The 27,276-nt window shown below is 37.9% G+C and overlaps 1 protein-coding gene across 4 annotated transcripts in view; it reads left to right on the top strand.

Moving 5' to 3' along the window:
- Positions 1–27,276, top strand: part of LOC149533426 (putative magnesium transporter NIPA4) — a 162,555-nt gene that overhangs the window by 7,844 nt on the left and 127,435 nt on the right. For 2 of the 4 annotated variants that reach the window (XM_089802943.1, XM_089802944.1), the window contains exon 2: positions 22,870–22,926. In XM_089802943.1, coding sequence (XP_089659069.1) covers positions 22,870–22,926 — 57 coding nt within the window. The remainder of the gene's footprint in view (positions 1–22,869; positions 22,927–27,276) is intronic. The other 2 variants (XM_089802946.1, XM_089802945.1) reach the window with 1 other exon arrangement.

Here is a 27,276-nt window from a genome sequence, read left to right on the forward strand (position 1 = left end):
AAATGATCTGGAGAGCAAATGGCATAACAGATACGAATGAATGGGTCCAACAGTTTCCAGCCACCCTACGGGGTGTTGCGATTGATTGGTTTACTGACACAGATCCGCAGAAGTTAAACAGTTGGGATAACATTAAGGAGTTCATCGCAGAATTTCAACTTCTGCGCGACGATAATGAAATTGTAGCGGAGATATTCAATACCAAACAAAAGAAGAATGAAATAGTACGGGTCTTCACTAGGAGGTTGAAAGACTTAATCAGTAAAATGGAGAATAAGCCGGCAGATGGGCTCCAGAAAAGATGGTTCAAGGAAGGCCTTCGCTCGAAGCTGTGAAAGAAGACGAAGATCGTGCCACCATCAACATACATTGAAGCGTACAATCGGGCAATGAACCTCGAAAGTGACCAGAAGACAAAGAAGAAGAAGAAGAATAGCTCGTCCGATTCAGATGACGATGCATCTTTAGGAAAAGATAGCAACGATGACGAGGGAAGCAACAAGAAGGTCCGTGCCCTCCAGAAGGACATGATTCGGATGATGAAGGAGTTCAAGAACATGAACAAGGAGACTAAGGGCAATGACCTATGGTGCACGAAGTGCAAGAAAGAAGGCCATACGAAGGGATCCTGCCCGAAAGATCAATTTTGTGAGATTTGCCAAATTATGGGACACTCGGTAAAGGAATGCCTTTTCAATTTGAAAACAAGAACACCGCAGCAAGTGTTCCTGACACAGGAGGCATCCTGGTCAGGAGGGAATGAGAACACCAGTACGGAAAGTGCCACATCGGGTGGATATAGAAACAACTGACACGGTCAAAACAACAACAATACCGGCAACAACAATAATGGCGAAAGGAGTCGAATTCAGTACGATGCGAATGGTCAGCTAATTGTTCAATGTCGCGCATGCAATCTGTGGGGTCCACGGCAAACACACCGAAGTTGCTATGCCGATGGTGTGGACCTGGCGATCATGACGATGCTAAGTGCCCGAAGTCTGGAGTAAACTTGATTACTATCAGGATAGACGAGGAAGAAGTTCTGGCAATCACTCAGGAGCAGGCGAAGCTATACCCTGATCTGACGGAAGAAAAGAAGAGACTGGAGGAAGCACGGGAAGAGATCCAGAAAGCAACACAGGTAGAAATGGCACACCTGAAGGACACGCCGAGTACCTTTGTACGGAACTGTGCAAAACAGAACATTGTACGGCAAATATTGCAAGCCGGGATACACGTCAGGATAAATGATCTGTTGCTCACTATGACTCAGCTCCGATCGGCACTCACAAACATCGTTCCCGCTGCTAAACTACCAAGAGAACAGGGAAGGGAGCAGGAAAGTGGAGCAAGTACAGCGGACAAAAAGGAGAAGGAAAGTGGCGCAAGTGCAGAAGATCTGATGCTGTTAGCCCTCTCATCTGGACGCCATCCGGTAGTCGTCGAAATGGGAATTCTCGGGACTGTATTGACGGAAACGATTGTGGATGGAGGGTCCGGTGTCAATGTGTTGCCTGAAGACACCTGGAAAAGGTTGGGACAGCCGACATTATGGCCGCCCACATTCCAGCTGCTAATGGCCGATCAACATGGAATCAAGCCATTGGGAGTCCTCACAGCACAACCAGTGACGATTGGAACACAACCGTTCTTGTTGGACTTTGTCGTGATCCCATTGAAGCGGAGAGGATACGATGCTATTCTGGGTCGGGGGTGGTTGATACAAGCCAAGGCAAAACACGATTGGAAGAAAAATACTTTATCACTTGAAAGCAAAGGCCAGAAGTATGTCATTGATCTACAAACTCAAATGGTTGGGGAAGAAGCTCTATCGTTGGATTCCGAAGGAGAAGACAATGAGAGGAGGCAGAGTATGGAACCCGATCAGGAGGGAGTCCTACGATTGGAAGGAGATGACGATCTGGATTCAGTAAATGGTCTTTACCACTGGCAGATAGAGGACTACGAACTCTTTCCGAGTTGTAATATGTTAAGAGTCGACGAAGGTAAGAAAGAAGGAAATGAATGTTCGAAGGAACACAGAGAAGCCGGAGAAGAAAATGAATGTCCGAAGGAACATGGAGAAGCTGAAGGAGGAAATGAATGTTCGAAGCAACATAGAGAAGCCGAAGAAGGAAACGCAAGTATGATTGAAGCTGAAGGAAAGGACATACAGTACAAACCTAGAAGGAAAGATTACACTGTACGATCGCGCACGAAGAAAGTATTACGTCGAACCACAGATATAGCAGAAAGGTGCCAGCAGGAAGGAAGACACATCATACAGTCTGCACAAGAAACAAAGCGGAAGGGTTTAATAAAAGTTGCAGCAGTACGGAGTGGACGTGTTATTGATGGCCAGAAGGGGCAACTGATGGAGTCCATGGTACGGAGCTTCGGGAACAAACTAGGTGATATGGAGATGACACAAAACAGGCATAGCAGGTTTCAACCAGGATAGTTGGCGTTGAGGTATGATGGACGGAATGAGATCAACCCAGGCAAGTTCAAAGTTAAGTGGGTCGGACCATATCAAATTCGGGAAGTGGGTGATAACGGAGCAGTAAAACAATGGATGCTAGATGGAAAGGAAGTTGCCAACACAGTGAATAGGTTGAAGTTGAATGTTTGCCATGAAAGAAGTAACACACCTCCATGGACGAACAACTGAGAGAAGAAGACTGTAAGTACTGTGCATATGTAAATATTGTACATAGTTCGAAAAAAAAAATTTGCAAAAAAAAAGAAAAAAAAAGAAAACAAAAGGAAAAAAAAAAAAAGGCACCGTACGGATTCTTAATTTGCTCACCGTATGGTTTTGGAGTTGTATGGTTTTTAATATTTGAAAGTAGTGTACAGTTTTTATTTGAAGTTGGTGTATGGTTTTTAAGCTTTTGGAGTAGAAGTACAGTTTTTAGAGGCAGAGTACGGTTTTTGAAGGCTGCTTATTGGAGCACCGTACGGATTTTTAACACCCTCACTGTATGGAATTTATTGTTTGCTTGTTGTACGACATACAGATTCTGAAGGTATGACAAAGTAGCGTACGAAAATTCTAGTGAAGATGCAATGTACGGTTTTGGCTACTGTACGATTTTTGGGAGGACAGACATTGTACGGTTTTTGAGAGAGTCACCGTACGGATTTCCAAAATCAAGAATTCTAATGAGGTCCACCGTACGGCTTTTAAGCTTGCGCTTTGTACGGCTTTCTAAATCGCACCATACGGATTTCAATAAGTAGCGTACGAATTTTTTAAAGGCTTGGATTTTGTATCGTACGGATTTTAGGCTTTTGAAGATTGGGATACAGATTTTGGGTGCGGGCTGAAGCATTGAAGCCGTACGGATTTCGATTGCAGTTTAATAGGATTTCATTATATGCTTGAAATATTGTTGCTGAACGGATTTTGCCTTGTGGGGTTTGAGTTTTGCATAAAATGTTGTACGGGTTTTTATGGCATATGGATTACACAGGTCTGGGTGTACGACTTCTGCAAGATATGACATCCAAATTTAGTAACATTTGAGGTTATTGCATAAGGAATTGTAACATAACAGAGGGTGGTAGGAGGTTTTCTAAAAAAAAAAAAAGTCGACAAATCAAGAATGCTCAGAATGAGTAATGGATGATGCCAAAGGGAAGGGAAAACATCAGCGGTTGCCAGGAAGAGTGTGGGATTAGGAGAAATTGCAGAAATAATGTGTTTCATGCAATTTTTTGTGGGTTTCGAAGTGCTAATTTGGTCTTGGCGGCGAGGGGCGTTGCCCCTCAACCCGGCCTGGGGCGTTGCCCCTTGGACCCCCAGTCATTGCGGATATCAGTCGTGGGAGTCTGACCAGTTGAGAAGACTTGGAGCTGTTGTAGGCATGGAGTGTCTGTGTACCAGAGGCACTAAGAGTAGGTGTTGGCCGTGAGGTTGTCTTGGTGGATGCGTAGAAAGCTCGGGAGGAGCTGATCATCCAGTTGGAGGCAGTGCAGCGACACTTGGCTCAGGGTACTGAGGAGTTGGAAGCAGAGAAAGCAGCACAGGTGGCTATCAAGGTCAGCTTGAGGAGTCAGTATTGTGTCAGCAAAGGCTATAGATGTAACGGGATGAATGTGAAAGTGATGTGGCAGATCAATATTGTTGTATTAGTTGTTTGAGTTTTGTTCTGTAGTCGTCAGGAGACGACTTTTCTTTTTGGGGGGGATGATGTCGTCGGTAGAAATTGTGTATCAGCCGACGGGTCCCTTCGGAAAGGAAATTGTGTATCAGCCGACGGGTCCCTTCGAAAAGTTTCTTTTATGTAGCCGACGGGTCCCTTTGGAAAGGTTTTTGTTATGTAGCGACATGTTGTATGTGGTCGACGGACTCCTTCGGGAAAGTTCTTCGGAAAGTATTTATAACCCCTTCGGGAAGCATTGTATTCATCTTATCTTTCAAGCATAATGTAATGTTCTGGCATATGCGAATAATAATAAGAAGAGTTCTGCTGTTCGTGTTCATGTTCATTGTGTGTGTGCAATTCTTAATTAACCTATGCGGTAAACAACAACTGGTAGGTTGATATATCAAAGATGAACATCCACCTTTGAAATTAGGGCATTTTGAGCTTGTATGACCAACTTACTAAATAGCAAGCCTCCAGAAACAACAACTCTGCATTGAGACAACCCTTATTCAAGAAACCAAAAGGAAATATTTTTGGGTGATGCAAGATTGCTCTTACACCCAGGATGCTCCTGCATCAGCCACCCGGGATAATTTGAGAAGTGACCCCGTCACATCTTAGGTGTTCAGAGGAAAACTAAGACGGTTAACCTCCTCCCTTGCTAGCCATGATGAATCTTCTACTGGCCTCCTTTTCCATTTGACCAAGTATTCTTCATAAGTTTTGTTCCTTGTACTTTTGCCCACACGACTGTCCAGTATCTCCTCAATCTCCTTTGTTACTGAACTAGCCGCTATAATACTCCATCACGTTTGTGCAACTTCATCCCCATCACCTCCTTCATGATACTTTGTCAAATCTAAAATGTTAAATACTGGTGAAATATTTAGTTCAATAGGCAACTCCACTTCATAGACATGTCCAGAATCATGCCTTTTCACTATCTTGCATAGTCCAAACTTCTTCATTTTTAGCTTGTTATATGTACTTACTGGAAAACGCTCTTTTCTCAAATGAACCATGACTTCATCTCCAATCTGAAATTCGTTAGACCTCCTTCCCACGTCTGCCTTAGCTTTATATTGTGAATTCATCTTAATAATGTGCTTTCTCACCTCCTCATGGATATTCTTCAAATGTTCAGCAAATTCTTCTGCTTCAACACTACTTATTTCTCCTTTATCCAATTGCCTCAATTCAGAAGCATTTATAAGACTGCTCCAATCTGGAATGATGATTTACTAGTATTCATGTTGATAAAATTATCATATGCAAATTCTGCTTGTGGTAAAATCAAAGCCCATCCTTTTGGTTTATCTCCAACCAAACATCTGAACAAGTTTCTCAAACTGTGATTCACAACTTCTATCTATCGATCAGTTTGTGGATGAACTGAACTTCAAATCTTTCTTCAATTTCTTCCACAATGTACACCAAAAATACTCATAAACTTTGGTGTCCCGATCTGAAACTATACTCTTTGGTAGACTATGTAGTCTCATCACTTCTTTGAAAAATAGCCCCGCTACATGAACATCACTAGTCTTCTTGCAGGGAATAAAATGTGCCATCTTTGAAAACTTGTCAACCACCACAAAAATATAATCACGCCCCTGCTGAGTCCTCGCTAATCCAAGAACGAAATCCATGCTGACATCCTCCCACTGCTTCTCTATTACAGGTAATGACTGATACAACCCTGTATTTTGCTTCACTTCTTTTGCCATCTAAGCAACTCTGCACAAACTTCTTCACATCTTGCTGCAACTTTGGCTAGTAATAATTCTCAGGAACCAAAGCAATGGTCTTATCTCTCCCAAAATGTCTAGCCAATCCTCCACTATGCTTCTCCTTGATGAGATTCTCTCTCATAGAACTTCTGGGAATGCACAATTGATTTCATTTGAACATCATACCATCTTGGATTATGAAATCCAACCACTTTGTCCTGTCAATTGTAACAGATTTTATACAAGCCTTTCATGCATCACCAAAATCAGGATTCTTTGGATACAAATTCTCGAGTTCCTTGAACTCAACCACCTCAGTCTGTATTTCTATTAGCAAAATCTTTCATCTACTAAGAGCATTTGCAACTCTAGTAGACTTCCCACTCCTATGTTTCAAAACAAATGTGTAACTCTGCAAAAACTCAACCCACTTCAAATACCTTTGGTTTAATTTTCGTTGACTATTCAAATATTGCAAAGCTTGATGATCAGTATACAAGACAAACTCCTTAGGAAAAAGATAGTGTCTCCACTTCAATGCTTGAATTATGGCATAAAATTCTTGATCATAAACATAATATTTTCTTTTGGCATCATTCAATTTCTCATTGAAATACTCAACATGTCTGTCTTCTTGACTCAGAACATCTCTTATTGCAGTACCGCTAGCATCACAATCTACTTGAAACATCTTGTTAAAATCTGGAAGTGCTAAAATAGGTTGCTCTGTAACTTTTTGTTTCAATAGATTAAAACTCTTATTTGCTTCTACAGTCCACTTAAATTCTTTCTTATTCCCTCTCATTGTTTCAGTTAAGGGTCCACGAATACGGCTAAAACCTCTTATGAACTTTTTGTGAAAACTAGCCAGTCCATGAAAGAATCTCACCTTTGTAGCACTCTTTGGAATAGGCCATTCAAGGATAGCCTTCACTTTCTCTGGGTGCATTTTCAGACCTTCCGCTAAAACTACAAATCCCAGGTACACCAATTCCCTCTTCAGAAAACTGCACTTCTTCAGGTTTATCAACAACCTTTCTTCCCTTAACTTATTAAACACCTTTCAAATATGCATCAAATGCTCCTCCAATCTCTTACTAAAGATCAATATATCATCTAGTTAAATAATGACAAACCTACCTAGAAAGTCCTTTAGTACCTCTTTCATAAGCCGCATGAAAGTGTTCGGTGCATTGGTTCCCTTGTCTTGAAGGCAGTCTTCCTCTCGTCTCCTTCTTTGACGTGAATCTGATCGTAACCACTCTTCAAATCCATCTTCTTCAAATACATAGGTCCACTCAAACAATCCATAATACCATCCATCCTTGGCAATGGAAATTTGTACTTGATTGCGATCTTGTTGATAGCCTATTAATCTGTGCACATCCTCCATTCTCCATTCTTCTTAGGTGCTAATTATTACGAAGTAATTGGAAAATATTTGCTTGTTATTAACAATTCAAGAGATCAATTTATACAAGAGACTGAATGATGTTTCTTTAGAAACAATCATAAAAAATAGAAACATTCTATTCTAGAAACATAAAATAATATTAGAAACATTCTAATATTTACAGAAGATTACAATAGATAACCATCAGACTAAACAAAGATAATAGAAACTATCTATTATCGTAATACCCTCCCTTAATGGTTAATCTATCCAGAGCATGAAGCTGTCATAAAGTGTAAAAGACAGATTATGCCTGCTCAAGGGGCTCTGCACTGTTCGCTGTGAGTTGCGAACAAGATTGCTTAGATAGAGCAGCTAAGCGCTTCCGATATTCAACCTTCATGTGCCCAAACATGTAGCAATAGTTGCATTCAATGTTCTTCTTCCAGGAGCCTTTTGAATCTGAAGCAGAGGATGTCAGCTGAGGAGACTGCTGATGGTATTTTGGATAATGCTCCAAAAATTTGTAGATGAGCATAATGCTCCAAAACAAACCGCAAAAAGCCATGATTTTTGAGGTGAATAATCAATCAAAACCCAACATGATTTTTGAGGTGAAAAGCCAATTAAAACCCAACGTGATTTTTGAGGTGAAAAATCAATCAAAACCCAACATGATTTTTGAGGTAAAACCTCAAAAATCAAACCTTGCATGATTTTTGAGGTGAAAAAAATAAAAACCTAATAATTCAAAATTTCTTTTTTAGAAAAATTAGTAAAACCCAACAGATAATTTTTGAGGAAAAAATTACAAAGTCACAAAGGAATCCCACACAACTTTGTGAGTTATAGAATCAAACATTTTTAAGGGAAAATTTATAGAAACCCATAACAATTTTTTTTTTAGGGAAAAAAATATGAAAACCCATCAAAATTTTTTTTGAGGAAAAAAATTATGAATACCCACCAGAATCTATAAGGGAGGCAAAACACAAGAATTTGCATGGTAAAGTAGCACATGCAAACAACAGGCAAGTGCATGCAATAAACATGCAAGTACATGCATCCCTTAAAAAGTAAAGACCCAAAAAATTTGAAGGGTGACCCAAAAGAGCTTGGAAAACATAGAAAGAAGATGTTGTCGGTTTCTGGATCGGCTGGCTCGAAAATTTAGACACAAAAAATCGAGGCACCAAGAAAAATCTAACAACCCAGATGAGATCTCAAAAAGCCCACCAAGAATATGTAATTTTTTTGAACTAGTACAACAAACTAGGGTTTGAACAAAAACGACCCTATTCAAAAAAACCATAAAAAATGGCGGAATTGTGCAGAAAAAACAAATAGATCTGGATAGAAATGGGTTGCAAAACCGAACTAGAAGTCGACTGATTTAGATCTCTCAGAATAGAAACCCTAGTCGGATTATAGAGAGAGTTGGAAGCAATTAAGCATGTAAATAATTTCGAAAAAAGGCAAATAATTTCAACCAAGAAATTATAATTATTTTTTGAAAATATTTGTAGCCTTGTCTACGGAAAACCCTAGCCAAAAACTAGGTATAGAACAAACAAATTTCTCACAAAAACAAAAAACCCGAGACAGGCTTTTGAGAAATCCCATAAATAATATAAAAAATTTGTAGCAAATAATTTCAAAAGACATTATAAAATATTCGGAAAAAAATTGAAGTATTGGCTTTGATACCATATTACGAAGTAATTAGAAAATATTTGCTTGTTATTAACAGTTGAAGAGATCAATTTATACGAGATTGAATGATGTTTCCTTAAGAAACAATTGTAAAGAATAGAAACGTTCTATTCTAGAAACAAAAAGCTAAATATTAGAAACATTCTAATATTTACAAAAGATTACAATAGATAACCATTAGATACTAAACAGAGATAATAGCAACTATCTGTTATCGTAATATATACTGCTTGTACAACACATGGACTCAGTCTCTCTCAAATCAAGCCCTTCTGCAACAACTCATGAACTTGTCTGTACAACTCTTTACTTTATGTTGGTGTCATTTTGTGCGCTGCCTTGTTTGGCAAACTTGCTTCTAGAATCAAATCTATGTGGTGAATGTTGTTCCTCATTGGGGGTAATCTATTAGGTACATTATTTGAGACAATATCAGAAAACTCTCCCAACAAATCTGCAACTTCTATAGGTACCTCTGCCACTTCTTCTTTACCATCTTTTGGGATTACAATACGACACATATGCTCATGCTTCATACCTTGGAGAAACTCCTTTCCAGCAACAAAATATATTTTGGCAGCACTACATACATTTTCTTCTTTCTCTTTCAACGACTTCAACTTATGTTTCACTCCATCCTTTGTCAGAGTGTAGGTATTGCTCACCCGTCATGTACAACATGCCTGTCAAATTGCCACGGCCTATCCAACAACATATGACATATGTCCATAGGTATGATATCACACAAAACCTCATCCTGGTAGCTTCCAATCTTGACTTCACTGAACATTGCTCATTGAACATGACCTTGTGGTCATCTTGCACCCAAGCAATACGGTATGGATGTGGGTGTTTTTGCCTCTTTAGCTTCAACTTTGTAACCATCTTTTCTGACACCATATTGTCAGTGTTCCCACCATCAATGATCACATCACAACAATTATCTTCACATTTGCACCTAGTGTGAAACAAACTCCTCCTTTGATCAGGTTCATTCTCTCCACTCAATAAGACTTTGTTATTACCTAGGACTCCTCTTTCAACATCTTTTGAATTGGATGATTTGACATCTTCATCAACATGCACAAACTCTGGCTTGGCCTTCTGTTCTCCAATTTGTCCTTCCTTGGTGCTGAGAATATTCAAATGCTCTATGCCCTTTTTCCCCTCTTCGAAATCCTTGCACTGTTCCTCTTCCTCTTCCTCTTCCTCTCTGATCTCTATTGTTCTGGTCATGGAAACGATTGGAATTGTTTCCCCTCTGGTTCTGAATGCTACTGCTCGCCTCATCCTTGTTCTTTTGATCATCATTTCGACCTCCAAAAGAACGTCTGCCGGATCTTCCATTGCGACCTCTTCCACTATTCTTGTTATCGAACTTTTTGCTCATTTTCTCCTCAACTCTTAGGGCAAACTGGTATGCCTCCTCAATACTGGTCATTCGAACCAGACTCAGCTCCTCCCGAATGCTTGGCCTTAACCCATTATGATAACTGACAACCTTCTCCTTGTCAACTTTTGTATAGCCGGTTTTAATGAGAATTTGGTAGAACTCTTCAGTATTCTCTTGAATAGATCTTCCCACTTGTTTCAACTCTTGCATTTTGTTTAGCAGATCCAACTCATAATCCACGAGAATGAATTGTCTCTTCAATTTAGTTGTCATCCTATAACAAATGGTTTTTCATATAAAAATCAAAGATACTTTATATAAAGATTTCCAACATTCATTGAATAGATAACTGAAATCTTTTTCATATGACATTAACTGTTTTAACAATTAACTGAAATAACCATAACCATATCAATGATCATTTGAAAATAACTAGTTTAACGATTAATTGAAAATAACTGTATCCATGATCATCTGAAACAACTAGATTAATGATTAACTGATGATAACTGTATTTATGATCAACTGAAATAATTAGATTAACAATCAACTGAAAATAATTGTATTAATGATTAACTGAAAATAACCATGTCTATGATTAATTGAAATAACTAAGTTATTGATTAACTATCTTTCTACATACAAGTAAGTAAATGCTTATCAGGAAAAGAAGAAAAGAAACATACAAGTATCATCTGGAGGGTCTTTAGTTGGTTGTGCAAGCCTCGGCTTTTGGTAAGAGGAGAAGCATTGACATAGGCTTAACCTCCCAACCTTGGACCATACTTATCCCTACACAGTATATTCAATTAGAAAGACCCTCCCTACTTCGGGATCGGGCTTGGGATGTTCTTAGTCCAACCACCTGAGCATCCTGGTGTTTAGAATGTCCGCTCAGTTACGAAATGAACATGTTTGTATAACTAGCACCACTGACATCAAGTGATCATTAGATGGAAAACATGCCTTTAAACTACCTTGGCCAAGGAATTCTGATGGGTTCAACTACCAGATCACTAATGCTCAACTTGACAACATGTTACATTATTAGGGACGAGCATGAGCTGTTAAGTAAGATTTATTTAATTGATTCTGAAAAAATATCAAGTCCGATTTCACTTTCTTTATCTTTGTAGGATTTCATCTCACCTCTTCACCTTTTCCGTGGCTAAACAGCCGGTGAGTCCTAGGTGTTTAGAGTTTCAGAGCATCCAACTTTTATTAATTTATGAATATTATAAACTTCTAGCATTTCACAATCTGTGATTACATGATTATATTCTTTAAAAGAAAGAAACTTGCATAAATAATTATCATCCGACTTTAAAGTCTAATGGCAAAAATAGTTTATGAATCCATGCTATAGACACTTGACTATGCTTATTGGGAAGCAACTCCCTAGAGTTATTTAGTTATAAATGAGGATAAACTATAGTTGCAGCTGTGGAAATCGATTTGCAAAAAAACTAAAAACATGGGAATAACATGAACTGGAATGATTATGACATGACCTGATATAAATTTGGATCTGTTCTAAAGTTTTGCAAGTCGTTTTGTAATCAGCTCTTCTGCAGTTGTTGTAGACGTAACCGAAGTGCATAAATACTTAATCCTCAGTATGAACAAAACATATACGACAGAGTATTAGAATGGCGTTGCTTATGAATGGGAAATGATTCTATGGTCTTGCAGATATACGATATATGTGTAGCAGAAATCGATTAAGAAGGGAGCCATAATTAAGCAAGGAAGAATGCAATTTAAAAAGAAATCGGGAATGAGAGTTCTCGTCTTTCTCACCCGACTCAAGATATAAAAAGGTCTAAGGAGACTCTTTGGCTTCCGTAACTTAAAGAATATTTGTCAATTTAATACGCCAAGTGTTTAATTGGTTATAAACAAGGAAAGAATAAAGATGGAAAAAGAGTTGGAAGGTTATAATTCGAATATTATTATAATTTATATTTATATACATTCATGTAAATATATTAGTGAGGTGACATCATTTTATTATAAGAAAATAATATAATGGTGCCACTTCATTTTTATATCATATATATATATATATATATATTATAATAATATGGTGAAAGATCATTTAAAATTCTTTGAGGTACATTTTATATTTTAATTAAATTATTTTATGTTTCTTAAATTATTTATTTAATAGCTCATGCGGTCCCACAGATGTATCCTGTGTTCAAGTCGTTAGGTCATTACCAAAAAAGTTTAAGGTCATACCTGTCAATCCTGTTGACTGGACTAAGCAAGTATCCCATTCCGATGATCCTGTTTAGCAATGCTTCCCCACTTCATCCTCTCCTGCAATCGCCTGTGAAACACTTTCACCATAATAACAATTCCATAATAATTTTCATATAAACATTTAAAAGACTTTAAATTAGTAACCATAATTCCAAAATCAAGTAACTGCTAAACATCATATAGAAAATAATGGTTAACGACCATCTTAATTAATAGTTAATACAACGGATATAAATAACTACCTACTTCACATGATCATGAAAGAAAAATTCGTTAAATCCTATGGCTATGAGCAATTTTAAAACTTAGTGAAAATTTGGGATGTAACACATCCGGTCCCATTTGGTGATTTTGTCATTTCCTCTTCTATTTCACTCCAACTAAATCTCTTGCCACCAGACTTCGCATGTTCCTTCAGTTTCGCCTTCGCAAACTTGACCCTATTAAGATCCTCAATGTCTTCATACTCAAAGTATTCCTCCAATTCATTGATCCAATTGATCAGCTCCTCTGGGTTAAGATTTCCCGAAAATGTGGGAACCTCAAACATAGGTCTTTTTCCAATCTTGGAGATGGCCTTAAAAAGCCTCTGCCTCTCTTCTACCTCTACTACAACATTTCCTTCTTCGTCCTCATCCTCGCTTTCATCTCTTATGACAAGATTTATTCCTCTGCGCATTTTTTCTTCCAATGCTTGCATCTGTCTTTGGAGGGCTCTAAAACCCTCAGGTGTGACACCTACAACTCTTACACTATGCTCTCTTCATGGAGACATTTTCGCGTTTCTGTGAAACCCTATTGTAAACTGCCTCATAATCGAGGATCTATCTACACGCTGAGCCCAAATCATGGTCTCAATGCAATTGCTTCATAGTTGGCGATCTGTTTACACACTCAGGAACTCCTGCTTTGATACCACTTGATGAAGGGTGCTCCCCTTAATACCTTAAACATGTAACAAAAACAAAGAAATAGCAACAATTTGTGAGAACAAAATATGGGCTTTTTATTATCGTCACAAATGTGGAATTATATAATTCAAAATTACAATATGCTAACCCACATGGGTGCCTTCATTACAATAATCTGCAAGACAAAGCTGTGAACTATCACCTAGAGCTATCCTAGACAATGTACAAGCATTTCTTAAAAAGGCAATTTTATGTCGCTAGGAAGGTTCTAGATGCTCAAACTTAATACCTAGGGCTGACAGACCTTAACAATACATATAGAGTCGTCCAAATACACCTTTGACATTTATTTTGGAAGTTTTGGTTGGCCCAACTTCAGAAGGACATAACTTTCTAATAGTTGCTATGATTGGCAATTATAACCACTTTTTTGAATCCTCAACTTCTGATCTACAGGCTCGAATTTGTGCAAGCGCCCATCTATCGAGTTTTCCGGTCTCATTCTGGCAGGTTCAGGCCTTCAACAGTGAGCCTGAAGTTTTTATACCAAAATTGTACACCAAAAATTTGCAATAAATCCACGAATACTCATGATATGGCACTGAGCCTCATTGGTAGATTGATATATTCAAGATGAACATCGACCTTTGAAATTAGGGCATTCCAAGTTCGTATGACTGACTTACTAAGTAGCAAGCTTCTAGAAACAACATCTCTACACTGAGACAACCCTTATTCAAGAAACAAAAAGGAAATATTTTTGGGTGATGCAAGATTGCTCTTATACCCAAGATGCTCCTGCATTAGGAAAACAAATGATTTAATCTTTGTTTACAATAGACTCCCAAGACAACTGCATATACGTCATTTAGAGGTCGCTCAACGATTTTAAATAGAAAAAGAAGATTTTCGTTCGCATCGTTTAGGTTTTCTTGGAAGCAAATTTTCACACATCTTCAAATGATTAATTGCAATTTTCTAATGATTAAACGCAATTTTTCAGGCCAAAATTTGTTGACTTTCTTGACCGATTTTTGGCAATTTCTTTGGGGGAAAAAATTGGGAGCAACCCCAATTCAAGATTAATTGCAATTTATGGCCATTTTTTGGAGATTTTTGCTTCATTGGTTTATTCTATTCGCTATCCTTTGAGCTTGAATAGCTAGGATGTTCCTTTGGATGTCACCAACAACAAATCCTATCCGAGACGGTCCCAGATTATCGTTTGAAGCTCCATCAAAATTGATTTTGATCCACCCATCCCCTGGAGGTGACTACACTATCCTGCTATCTTTCAACTTTTGAGGTTTAACGATCAAAGGCCCATTAACAGGCCACCTATACAAACTTTAACAAACCTACAAATTTGCAAATATTAATTTAGAAACATGCTATAACTCTATGCCCCCATGATGACACCTGTAGTCGCTCATTAATGATAATTAAATCACCCTTTGTTGCCAAATCTGTCCATTCTCAGGTATTGTCACACGAGTGATTTATACTTTGCTTTTGTAATGTCCCCATTTTTAGCAGGTGTCTGCAATTGGCTAGGCTAGTTCATCGTCGTGGCCCTCGTAAGCTGGCATTGAGGTTTGAGGGTCTCAGTTGTAGCTATTTTGGGCATTTGCCATATTTGGTAGTGCAGTTGGTAGCACTTGCAGTTGGTTATCACCTGCATTTGATGGAGTTATTTCTTGAGTTTTCATGTTTATTAATTAATGAATGATGCATTGATTATTATTTAAGTTATTTAATGTTATAAAGTGGTGTTGTGCTTCTTAAGTGAAAAGTGTGAAGAAGTTGAGTGCCACATTGTGTTATAATTCTGAGCCCATTTGGAGAGAAAAGCATCCAATTGTCTAGTTGCTTTCCATTGTCTTTGTGAGGGTTTTAGAGTTTGGTGTTTTCAATTCCCTTGCTGAGGTAGGGTTTTGAAGCTGAGTTGTGCATTTAATCCACGACTGGGGTATTGTGGATTATATTCTAGGAAGTATTAATGTCTTCCTGAAGCTGTGATTACTTCAGTTGGAAGCATTCCTTGGTTTGCTGAAAAGTGATCAAGTTTGAAGAGCAATTCGAGGTTGCTTCTCATTTGTTTCCATTGTAATCGAGAAGTCAATTTGAGCAAGGGTATTATCCTTAGTTGCGGATTTGGGACTTGAATACGATTCAGGCATGCGAATCGAATCCGTGGATTTGCGATTTTTTTTTCCTATTATGATTCGTAAGTATTCATGTATATATACATGTATTATATATTAAAAAAAAAGAGAAGTATACAATGAGAGAGCGAAATAGAAAGCAAATGTGAGGTGTAACGATGTAACGTACTTGGATGTTGAATATTAGGGTCGTTTTAGGGTTAGGACGCAGAAACAATATTAAAAAAGCCATTAAATAAGCTGGACCCATTTAAAACCTTGGCCAGCCCGTGGAGCCTTGCAGATTCGCACTGGATCCTCTAGGATTCACTTGGATTTGTGTTGGATCCTTGAAGATTTGGGCCTGATGTGTGTGCCAATCTAGGCAGGACCCTTGTTTTACAAAGTAGATTTGTACGGATTTGCGGGCTTGCTAATCCGAACGAATCCACTGTGTTAAACAAGGATCCTGCTTGGATCAACACGAATCCGGGCATTGATCCCAATCGGATCTGATCTGGACCCAAATCTGGTCTCCCAGGTATGAATCCAGTAACTAGGGTATTATCTGATTTTCGAGATAAAATGGTGAAGGTTATATATTGGCTGCGGTTACATCATAAACCCCTGCGTTTTCTGTCCTGGGGGTTCGATTTGAATTGTGAAAGGTTGCTGTTACATATATGGCAGTGGCTTGAGACTTTACAGGCCCGCGTTTTAATTGGGAAGGCCCATGTTAAGTTTCAGGAGGCCTGCATCTGATATCAAGGAAGCCACGAGCCTTCTGGAAGCTCACGCAGCATGACCTGGGAGCTGCATTTTACTTGGTGGGTTGCAGATGCTTACTTCTGCCCATTCGGGGGAGCTTTAAGGTGTTATTTGTGATCAGTGTGAATCATGGTAGTGATTGGAACCTGACTCTGCTGCACTTGGTCTTGTTCCTTATAATTGCAAGTGTTGAGGGTGGACTGTAGATGCAGATTTAACTCATATGGTTGGTGCTGATCTCATTTTTGGTCTTCTGACATTTAATAGCCAGCACTAGCAGCATTAATTCCAGGTTCTAAGATATTTTGTTATAGTTTCTTTCCTATGTATGAAATCAATAAAATTGAATTGGCATAGTTTGACATTTATTCACATTTCAATTTGGTGAATGAATTATTAAGGACCCTTATTTCATTACTAGTTTTGAATGCATTTATTCTTTGACAACACAAAGAGGAGAGTTTCAATTACAAGTTGTGATAATAGACATAATCGGTCATGAACTTGCTTGCCAAGTGTTTGACGAAATTTCAAACAAATGAATTGTGAAGGATATTAGTGCTTGTCAGGTCTATAACCGGTTGGGGTTATAACAGCTTCTGTTTGTCATTCTATTCATTTGTATTCCTGCACAGAGAGTTAGGACAGGCAGTCCAATGCTGTTTCTTTATTTATGTTAGAATTCTGTTTCCTAACTTGATGAATTGTGCTAATACATTGTATGATTGATTATGAGTTGCAAATGAATATCAATGTTACTAAGATTGCTGTGTATTGGTAAGGAATTTGAGCTATTGCTGAGCAGGCCAATGTATTTTGGTCAATGGGAAGTAGCCATAAGTTTTACTCTGGTCTAGTTTCATATGAACATTGATGTACCTGAATTAAACTGCTTAACAATCAAGGAATCTGATCCTTCACCAAGATATTGAACGTTGCAGGCTAAATGAAAGCCTCTTGCCAATTTATTTTGATGGTGTTTTATACAAATGTTGAAGTTATTGAATAACAGAGCTTATCAAACAAGGAATTTGAAATATTGCCCAGCTGGTGAAATTTGTAGGTAGAAGGAAATTGTCTACTAACTATCAGTCTGATTAAGTGTAAGATGTAACAGTCTGATTGAGTGTAAGATGAGCATTCAATGACAAGTATTTAGTTTTCCAGCTTATCAAAAAGCTAATGATTTATAACTTAGTATCTTCTCAGTGGCAAGGGAATTCCAAAATCCTCTACTGACTGATCATAGTTTTGGCGATCATACAATTCGAAAAGTAGCTGCCAAGTGAAACTGGATAATGCTTCTGTTCCATGTTTCAGCCTGCTTGGCTGGAGGAGATGTTGAATTTAGTCAATTCCTAAAGTCTGATGGAATACAAGGGACCTTTATATATCCAATTTGCTGTGTTATTTTACGTTGTGTGCTGTTGGCAATATTCTATCGTGAAAAAGAAAAAACTATCTCAAATTTGAAAATTCTAATCCTTTCTTCCTTATGCTAGTTCTATTGGTGGTTATTTTTTCTCTTATGGGACCTTCCTTTAGTAGTGTTGTGTTGCATTACATGATCTACTGGTCTTTTAGACATGAAGGTGTAAAAGACAGATTCTGTGTAATGACCCTCTCTATAAAGGCCACAGAAACCCTCAAACTGAACTTAGGAATTTTGTCAAACACTTGGCGTGTAACAGTAACAATATTCAGAATATGGTAATTTCAGATTTGATACTTTCAGAATATAATCACAGAATTACAATATATATAAAGCCATTGAACTATATTTCAATTACAATGCCATAAATTCTGAAATTATTTTATTCCCAATTCTGGTCTGATTATTACAATGACTGTATGACAACAAATTTACCCAAAAATTGACATATATTTCAGAATGCAAGAACCTGGTTTGAAGAACTATGGAAGAACACCACGTTTTGCTGTAGATCGTTGATGAAGACCTCCAACCGCACCCCCAAACTATCCTTAATTTGCTGCTGCTGCCCAAACTAGCAGGGCCGTACCAGGCCGTACCTGTACGGCTGCTGAAATAAAATAATATTAGGATTTTGGGACCCCCAAATGTAAGGAAAATGGGCGCCTAGGGTTAGGTAGTAACCCTGTAAAAACATAAAAAATAACTCCAAGGGGTTGAGGAGATATGAGCAATTATGTGGTTTCGAACCCTGCTTTGCCAATTCTGAAAATGCACTTATTTTGTCTTCAAACTCTTGTCAAATGCTTCTCCAATGATAGGGCAAATCTGAAATCCTTATTCCAACCAAAAACAAACCCTAACCACGAATTCTCAATAAGCTCCAATGAGATGGCTGAATACCAACTCCAATTATGCAACAATTCAGGTGATATTTCACACCCTCAAAGTCGCCAATCCAAGGGAGTGATTCGTTCCCAAAGATCGAATAATTTGCAGATCCAAAGTCCACAAATGTCTTCACAATGAAGAAGTAGAAGAGTTCTCCAATCCAAGCATGTCCAAATGAGAGGCCCAGCCCTCTATTTATTCACTTTTCTAAGAAGTTGCTAGAACTTCTAGAAACATCCTTTATAATTTCTCATTATAATGCACTTTTTATAATAAAGTAATTTTATAAAATAAAAAGTGCAACTCAAATTAAAATTATAACATGTGGGCCCCAATATCACATAATGATAAAATATAACCTCTTAACACTTCTTCAAGAGCAAGATATGACTATCTGATCCGCAGAATTGACTCTCTTTCCACACCATTTGCCTACGAGAGTCTGGAATAGGCAAATCCATGATCAATGCCATGTCGAACTAAAGAGGGGACATTACATTCTGTCTTCTCAGTGTGCTTTGCACTGTTTGCTTTGGGCTGCAAACCAGATTGCTTAGATAGGGCAGCTAAGCATTTTTGACATTCAACATTCATGTGACCATACTTGTGGCAGTAGTTGCATTGAATCTTCTTCTTGGAGCCTTCTGATGCTAGAGTAGCGGACTTCTGCTGAGAAGACTGTTGTGAATGAGACTTGCCCTTAGCCTTCTGAAAGGATTTAGTAGAAAAGGCTTGCTCTGTGGAGGTGTATTTGGAACTTCTCCCAAACTGTTGTTTCCACCGATCTTCCTGAATGGTCCTCACTGCTCATTGCGACTACATCACGACTGTACATCATGAGAAACAGGCATGAATGGTTCTCGCTGCTCATCACAACTGGCAATATCTTAGTTTCGAAAATCGTTGCCGTTTGCCAAAGTTACTGCAAAAAAATATAGCCCCTCCTCCCCCTAGGTAACTCGATTCCAATCACAGGCATGTGGCACTGGAATCTGGTCACTCATATGACTGTAGTTTATACAGATATCTTTAGAAAAGTTATTGCCAAAGCACAGTTGGTTGTGTAATGGGTGGGTGGGTTGTGGGCGGTTGCTTAGTGGGGAGACAGGGCGATTAGCGGCTTGAATTGGCAGTTCATCATGGATATAAACTGGTGTGATAAGAAACAATGCTTGGCACTTAGCAACCAAACTCAAATGACCAACCAAAAATATAGTCCAAGACTTCAAAGTTTTATTTTTAAAAACCAAAAAATAAAAAATTGATGCAATAAATTTCAATTTTGTACTCATCAATTGATGGCTCGAAACAATCAATTTGATCATTGTCCAGACCATATGAAGTATTGTTGATGGAGGAGATGACATAAAAGTTTGCAGATAATGTCAGCCAAAAGTGTATTCGCCAAAATATGCAGGGATATTTTGCTGCAATGGAAGGTTGTATTATTTGTGACAGCTAGGTACAGATCCATACAGTCATGGATTTTGATGAATTGTGAAAAAAATATCTGATGGCGCCCTTGGAAAAAGGTGGTGAAATTTAAGGATTTTTAGGTTTTTGGGCTTTTTGGATTAGAGGCATGGTAAGTTTTGGACTAGAGTGCCCAAAAAATTTAGTTACCTATAAACTTGTCAACTTTAATCCTCCATGAAGCCTCTGCAGATCTGACAAAATATAATGAAATTTGACAAAACAAAAGCCACATCTGACTTTCTTTGATGCCTTGGATTCAACTGTGAGGTCCTGGAAACCCCAAGCTGCACCCGACAAATTCTTCAAACCTTTTGATGTCTCCTAAATTTGGGAGGGAATCTGCAGCATTGAAGCTCTGACACCATTTAGGAGTTAATGGAAACTCCTCAAACAACTTGAGGATCAGCTGCTAGGCCAAAACAACTTACGTAAGAGAGAAAATGACAAGAATAGCTTGCTTCATTATACTAAATAAGATTATAGGATAAGAGAATTTTATTAATGTCCAACAAAAGGCCACAAAGAGGGTCTAAGTGACAGCCACTACAATACAAGAGAAGCTAGCAAACAACAGGAACACCAGACGGTGCCTGGGGTAAAGCAGAACCAACAACAAACAAACAAGAGCCAGAGGCAACCACCGGCACTCAAAGTAGGCACACCTCGCCACAGAGAAGTCTAGGATTGTTGGATGCAGCTCAGGACAAGAGGAAGTCCTGTACCGCTGCTGAGGACACCTGGAAGTGGATAGCTGCTGCCGTGAGTAACCTTTGTGAGGTCATTGATTGATTGAGTATGAAATATACAGTAAGATGCCTTTCTTATAAATGCAATACATGACGTAGAGTGACCAAAATACATGAGACATTAAATCACCAGGTAGCTAAAAGTAAGTGAGTCATAAAGATAAGATATGGTAAGATCTTTTCTTGACAATTAAGACTTCTAGAATGACAACTTTAGTCATGTGATTATGTCCACTACTAGGACGTAGCTAGATACAATACCTTAGTAGATATGAAATCTTATTCACATCAACAGGTAGTATATCATAACAGTAAGTTGATAAAATGGAAGTTGGTTGCAAGCTGTTAAAAATGTGAATCATTTTATGAAGATTTATAGTCTATACATATATGGTACTTTTATGTAAATAAGCATTAAAAATTAATCATATCAGTGTATTGTTCTTTTCTTGTCCGTCTCTTTAATGCAGGCTCCATGCACAATTATAGTGATGGTTATGTAGAATGCTGTTATGTTTTGTCTCACCTAGGGTAACCTGATCTGTTGTGTTGGATGCGTATAATTATTAAAAGAAACTGTAGTTAATTTCATTGCAAGTTTTACAGATCTTAGTCCTCTATTTGTTAATAATCTTCTGGTTCTTAGAGCAGAGCATGGTAGATTTAAGAAAAAAATATTTTCTTACATATTTTGAGTTGTCATTGATAATAACTGTATTTCTTTGAAATTTGAATAAACACAGTTAAAAACCCATAGTACTTATCTATTACATTATAATTATCCTTGATGCAAACAGCTAGATTGTTTCACTTTTTTGTTGACTGTTGTTGACTGCTAGCGCTAGGGAGAGACAATAACCAAAAGTAGCATTAGTGCTTATGTACAGATTGTCAAATCCTCTTTGTACATATAAAATCATGCAATTCTATATGCATCAATATGACTTTATAAGATAAGCAATCTTGTACGACCAGTTATATCAACATGTGTGTAAAGTGCTGTCCCCAGTTAAAATAAAATTCAAGATCAATAAAGATAAACATGCATTTCCTTATGTTTTTCTTTCTGTTTTAGCTCTCTATATGTTCTATCCTTCACATTTCCAAAATTAACATTTTTTTTCTCGTGCTGCATTTTACTGCTTGAATTTAATCCTTGGGTTTATGGTTTTATTCAACTTTTAGAGATCTATTCCTGTGCTTTTGTAAATCCACAGTTAATTTATTCTTCATGGTTAGAAGGTGTTCTAGATTAGGTAGAGTTTGGTCAGAGCCCAATAATATGGATCAGCCTTTCACGCACTGGACTATGTACCTAGTTTGATTTTTCAAAAAGAAAAAAATGAAAAAAAAGATGGTCGGAAATTTGATGGCGCCCACATCTTTTTATTGATTAAATAATTACAAAAATAAAATATAATTATAGAACATTTAAGGTTAATATTTTGGTGCTGATTAATATAATGATCACAAACAAGACACAGATTCTGATATGAATATAATCAGGCAAGCGAAGGTTTAATGCCACATATTTTATGGGATGATTGGTGAAGTTGTACACAATATGAAATATGTCAGTTGACTATTTTTAGTCATTATTTTGTTTCATGTGATATAGTGCAGTCATTCCATTTGTTTTTAAAATCTTCAACTGTCAAATTCTCCCTGTAATCCCTACATAATTTTCTGACTCTGGTAATGGTGGTATCACTCGTACTTAAAATGTTTGTAAGTTGTGTTAAACTCATACTGCATGCTGAACATTGCATTAATGGAGCTCATATAGCTATAGTGCTTTGCATGTAATTAGTTATGTAATCCTGATTATATGCAGTTGGAGATTGTTACAGGTGTTGGAGGCTACTCTTATTTGTACGAGCCACTCTGGTGGGTAGGCATGATTACCAGTAAGTTTGAAATATGGGTGTACTCATATGCACAAATATAATTTTGAATGTTTTTTAGTATTATTCTGCTTATTCCTGGTGTTGAAGATGCTATATATTAACTACTGAGATTGCTCAAATGAATATGCACAATTCAGATCAATGACAGTGTGAGAAATAGCATGCTAAATCTCAAACAATTTTTCTACCCTAAAAATCTCAAGGTCCATCTATTTTCATTTACATGTGCAAGATACATTTAGATATTGAGCTTTAAAATATTCAAATACTGTATTTGGTGTTATAAATGTATTTTATGTCATCATATATCTGCAGTAATTAAATTCTGAAGGAAAGTTGAAATCTTTAGGTTGCTTGCCTCTGGGAAATGGCAACTTTGGATTACAGGCATGTAATGAATTTGCTATAGGGTTGTCTCTTAATTGTTGAAAGAAGAAAAAAAAGTATATGGTTTCTGATTGTAACCAATGCAATCTAGGGAAATAGCTTAATTTGATAATTTCTGAATTCTTTTCTAATTGATGTTATTGAACTTATATTTTTCGTAATTCTTGAAAATTTAGTTAGCTTTGTTGAAGTTAGTTCTTTATGGACCTTTAAGGAGTCTGCCCTATACTTGGCTTTGCAAGTATCCATGCATAATTGGCTTTGCAAGTATTTATTTATAATCATTCTTAGTTTTCTCTAGTGTGATGCATAAAGCAGTATAATTTTGCTTAAGATGTGCCTTTTCATTATTTAACTTTCTGTGACAGCATGCAGTGTCATGTTATATATTTTCTATTATTAGGGATCTTCAGCAGAAATTCATGCTTCCTATTTATTTTTTCTAAAATGGATTTTTATGTCAAGCATGATAATTTTAGTTATGTTGCATTGAAATTGAAGAGTATATTATGTTGTTTTAAATGCTTGTTTAGCCACGGGCAATGATTTGCTTTGCCAACCATAGACAATAAATACGTGGTTGTTTCCCCCGAGCATTGCAGATAATGTTATATGCTATAATATTGTGTTATTTCATTACTAAGAATTGGTGGCGCCCCTTCACCAAGTGTCACCACTCTTCCAAGATGGCCCAATATAATTATATTAATATATATTACCAATTATGTAACCCCAATAATAATACTATATAATATAATAATATATTATCAATATAATTATTATACTATCACTATAATATAATTATATTATCACAATAACTATATAATAATATAGTATCAATAATTATCTATATAATTACTATATCACTATATATATATATATATTATCATAACCTTTATGTTATCTATGTTGGCCTGAAGGAATCCGAGCATAGCCACAATAACATGAACACTTCCTCTCAGTTACGGAAAAATCCTTGATATTTGAGCTATGTAGTAATGTCCACCATGGCTAGTCCTAGAGGGTGGGTCCCCCATGGCTACTCCTATGAATGTAAATGCAAATGAACACAAGTGCTCACCATAGAATCACTTAGCATGATGTTGTTTACTGCCTACGGTACAGGTAGTTTAATGCATGTTATTTATGAAAGTTAAACAAATGCAAGTAAATGTAATACAACATCATAGAACAACCATGTATTCCATTCATATCAGTCAATGTTTACATCAAGTGATAAGCACAACAACAATGATACCAATGATACTAATAATGCCATTGACACTAATGCCCTCTTCCATTTGAGTGAGTGTATATATATCCTTCGAGGGGGAGCGAAGTGCCACATCTCTCGTTAGCATCCCTAACTTCGCCACCAACTCCATTCGAGCTGTCTTGCGTATGGATGAGATATGCTCAGAGTGGTGTAAAGAGTAATAGCCTTCCTTGAAGGCCTGCTTTGCTTCCCTAAGTAATTCACTCATCTGAGTCTCTCTCCTGGTTTCTTCTTGAGTGCCTAGTCCTCCATCATGGTGAGGAACTATGATAAGCCGCCCTTTATACACACAACATGCTCTGAATGCCTCGTTGCACTCAATTCTCATAAATGCCAAGAGCCTCTCTAACTCCTGTATCACCTCCTCATGAGCCTGTGACTGAGATGAGGTTCTCATCATCCTAGCTTCTGTGATTATCTCCTACAGGTACTGCTCGAAATCACTCTCTCTAGACCCTCTCCCACTAGACTCTTGTGCGAGACCTTGCTCTACACTTCCCATCACTAGCATCTCCTGAGTGGGTTCTGTGGAATAACTTGTCATGCTCTCGAGTAGGCTCAAAGTCTATTTGCTCCAACTCTATGGGCATAGGTGGCATAGGTCTTGTTTGTGAGCTCTCACCATCCAAATCAACTACCTCCTGTGGCGCTGGTGGGTGGTGTCTTGGAGAGGTGAGGGTGTTCTTAATCGAACTTATCGATACCACATTATAGTGGCTCAACCATGAGTTTACTTGTGTTGCCTCCTTTGATATCTTACCTTCCTCTACTATCTCCACCTTAGTGCACAGCTCTCTCCTTTGCCCCTGACTATCTGTGCTCTTCTCTCTGTGGCTTAACACTAGGTAACTCCATTTGTCCACTCTTGCTAACCTCCTGCGGTATTGTAGGTATCGTCAACTCTACTGAAGGTGATGGTGGTACTGATATGCACTTGGTTGGGGGTACAAAACTAACTCCACAAAGGGTGGTGAAACTATCTATGTTGCCGAAGGCATTGCTAGCCCTGTTGTCATGCCCATTGGCATGCAGATTTGGCGAAAGGCTAAAATTGCCGCAGAGGTTACCATTCCTGTTGACATTGCTAGAGTCAAGTGTGCGTCTGATAATAAGAGTTGTGTGAATTGGACTCGTGTGGCTGCAGGTGTCGAGGTGATTGCAACAATTGCTGGCTCAACAAGGTTGTCCTCGACCACCTAACTATCCCCATTGTTTGAGTCACTAAAACTCCTAGATGTTGCCTCCCATCAACTGTCCACATCCTTGGACTTTGACCTTGAGACAACTTGCCTCCACTACTTCTACCTTGTGGTTACCTTTTGAATTGTCGGTGTATCCTAGTGCCTCCAGTACATGATGGGTGGCTTGCTAGGTGTTAAGAGATCAGGTCTCACCTTTAGTTGGTTGACTAGGATCTGTGTGCGTGTGGCATCCAAGAACAGGCCGATGGCATGGTGTGGCATATTAAATATCTTATGTTGCAAGGTCAAGAACTCAAACATTCGTTTTGCCAACAATGTAGCCTAGTCATATAGTGTACCATTCATCAGGCCATTTATCAAGACTATCTAAGGAAGAGTGATATCAGAAGCACGATCTCAACCCTATAAGTCTGTTCTTTACAACATCATCCATGATACAATGCCATAATCCTTCTTGGATGGACTTCATCATCCCTCGATCCTTAGATGCCTTCGCCACTAAATCCATCTCAGCAGGTGTAGGGCCTTGAGATACTATCTTTATAAAATTCTTTTGCTTCTCTTGTCATCTTTTACACTGGCATGTCAATCTTCTTGCTGTTATGCATTGGTATGCTAAACACCTGTGTAAACTCTAATTCCATGAATGCAACCCACAAGTCCTGCCCAAGCTATGATACTGTGCTTGTTTTGGAATGCCTATCGAAGGTCTCTATTGTAACTCTAAGCACGCTTTCATAATAGTTAATACTAAGCACGGGCATTTGTATTTGCCCATTCCACCTATGCAGTCCTTAGACTTCTCTTTATTAGATCATTGATAAGTGTATCTTGCCACCACTTTCGACATTTCAACCCGTTCAAACCGTCAAACGCCAAAGCTTGTGGTGTGACTAAATCCTTCGAAGTAGTCGACGCCATTTGAACTTTGTCTTATCTTTTTCCTGCCTTTGCTGGAACTAGTATTTATTCTCCCTACAATTGTTACTCTAGATGGTAACACTTGGGCATTTTTATCCATGCTAATGGTGGAACTACTTTGCCCGTGTTTGCATCTTGGCTTTCCAATTTCTCTTGCTTACTGAATCCATAATAATTGATTTCACTCTATACAAGATGAAAAAACCCATTGGGTTTTGCTCTCCTTTCCTCCCTGACGTGCATCGTGAAAGGCCGCATTTTTTTGTATTTTCTTCTATGAGCCATATAGGAACTTGTTCGATGACTTTGTACACCCCCTTGTATTGAATGCCTTTGCTTTTGGCTTATGGTGTAAATAGTATGTGGTTGTGTTTTGATTCTTCTTGTTGTGCGAAATTGTGGGTGATCTTCCTTGTGCTGGTTGTGTTGTCTCTAGTTTCTCCTTTGAATGGCAGAATGTTTTGATGAAATCCTTCCTGGTAGCTGCTAGAAGCCTCTTTTGATACTCTTCAATGAAATCCATGCAACATTTTCTCAGTGCAATTCGTCCCTTAGTTTCCACAA

The sequence above is a fragment of the Cupressus sempervirens genome, chromosome 10 (assembly GCF_028749045.1).
Source record: "Cupressus sempervirens isolate cs-2001-9-10 chromosome 10, ASM2874904v1, whole genome shotgun sequence".
NCBI lineage: Eukaryota > Viridiplantae > Streptophyta > Pinopsida > Cupressales > Cupressaceae > Cupressus > Cupressus sempervirens.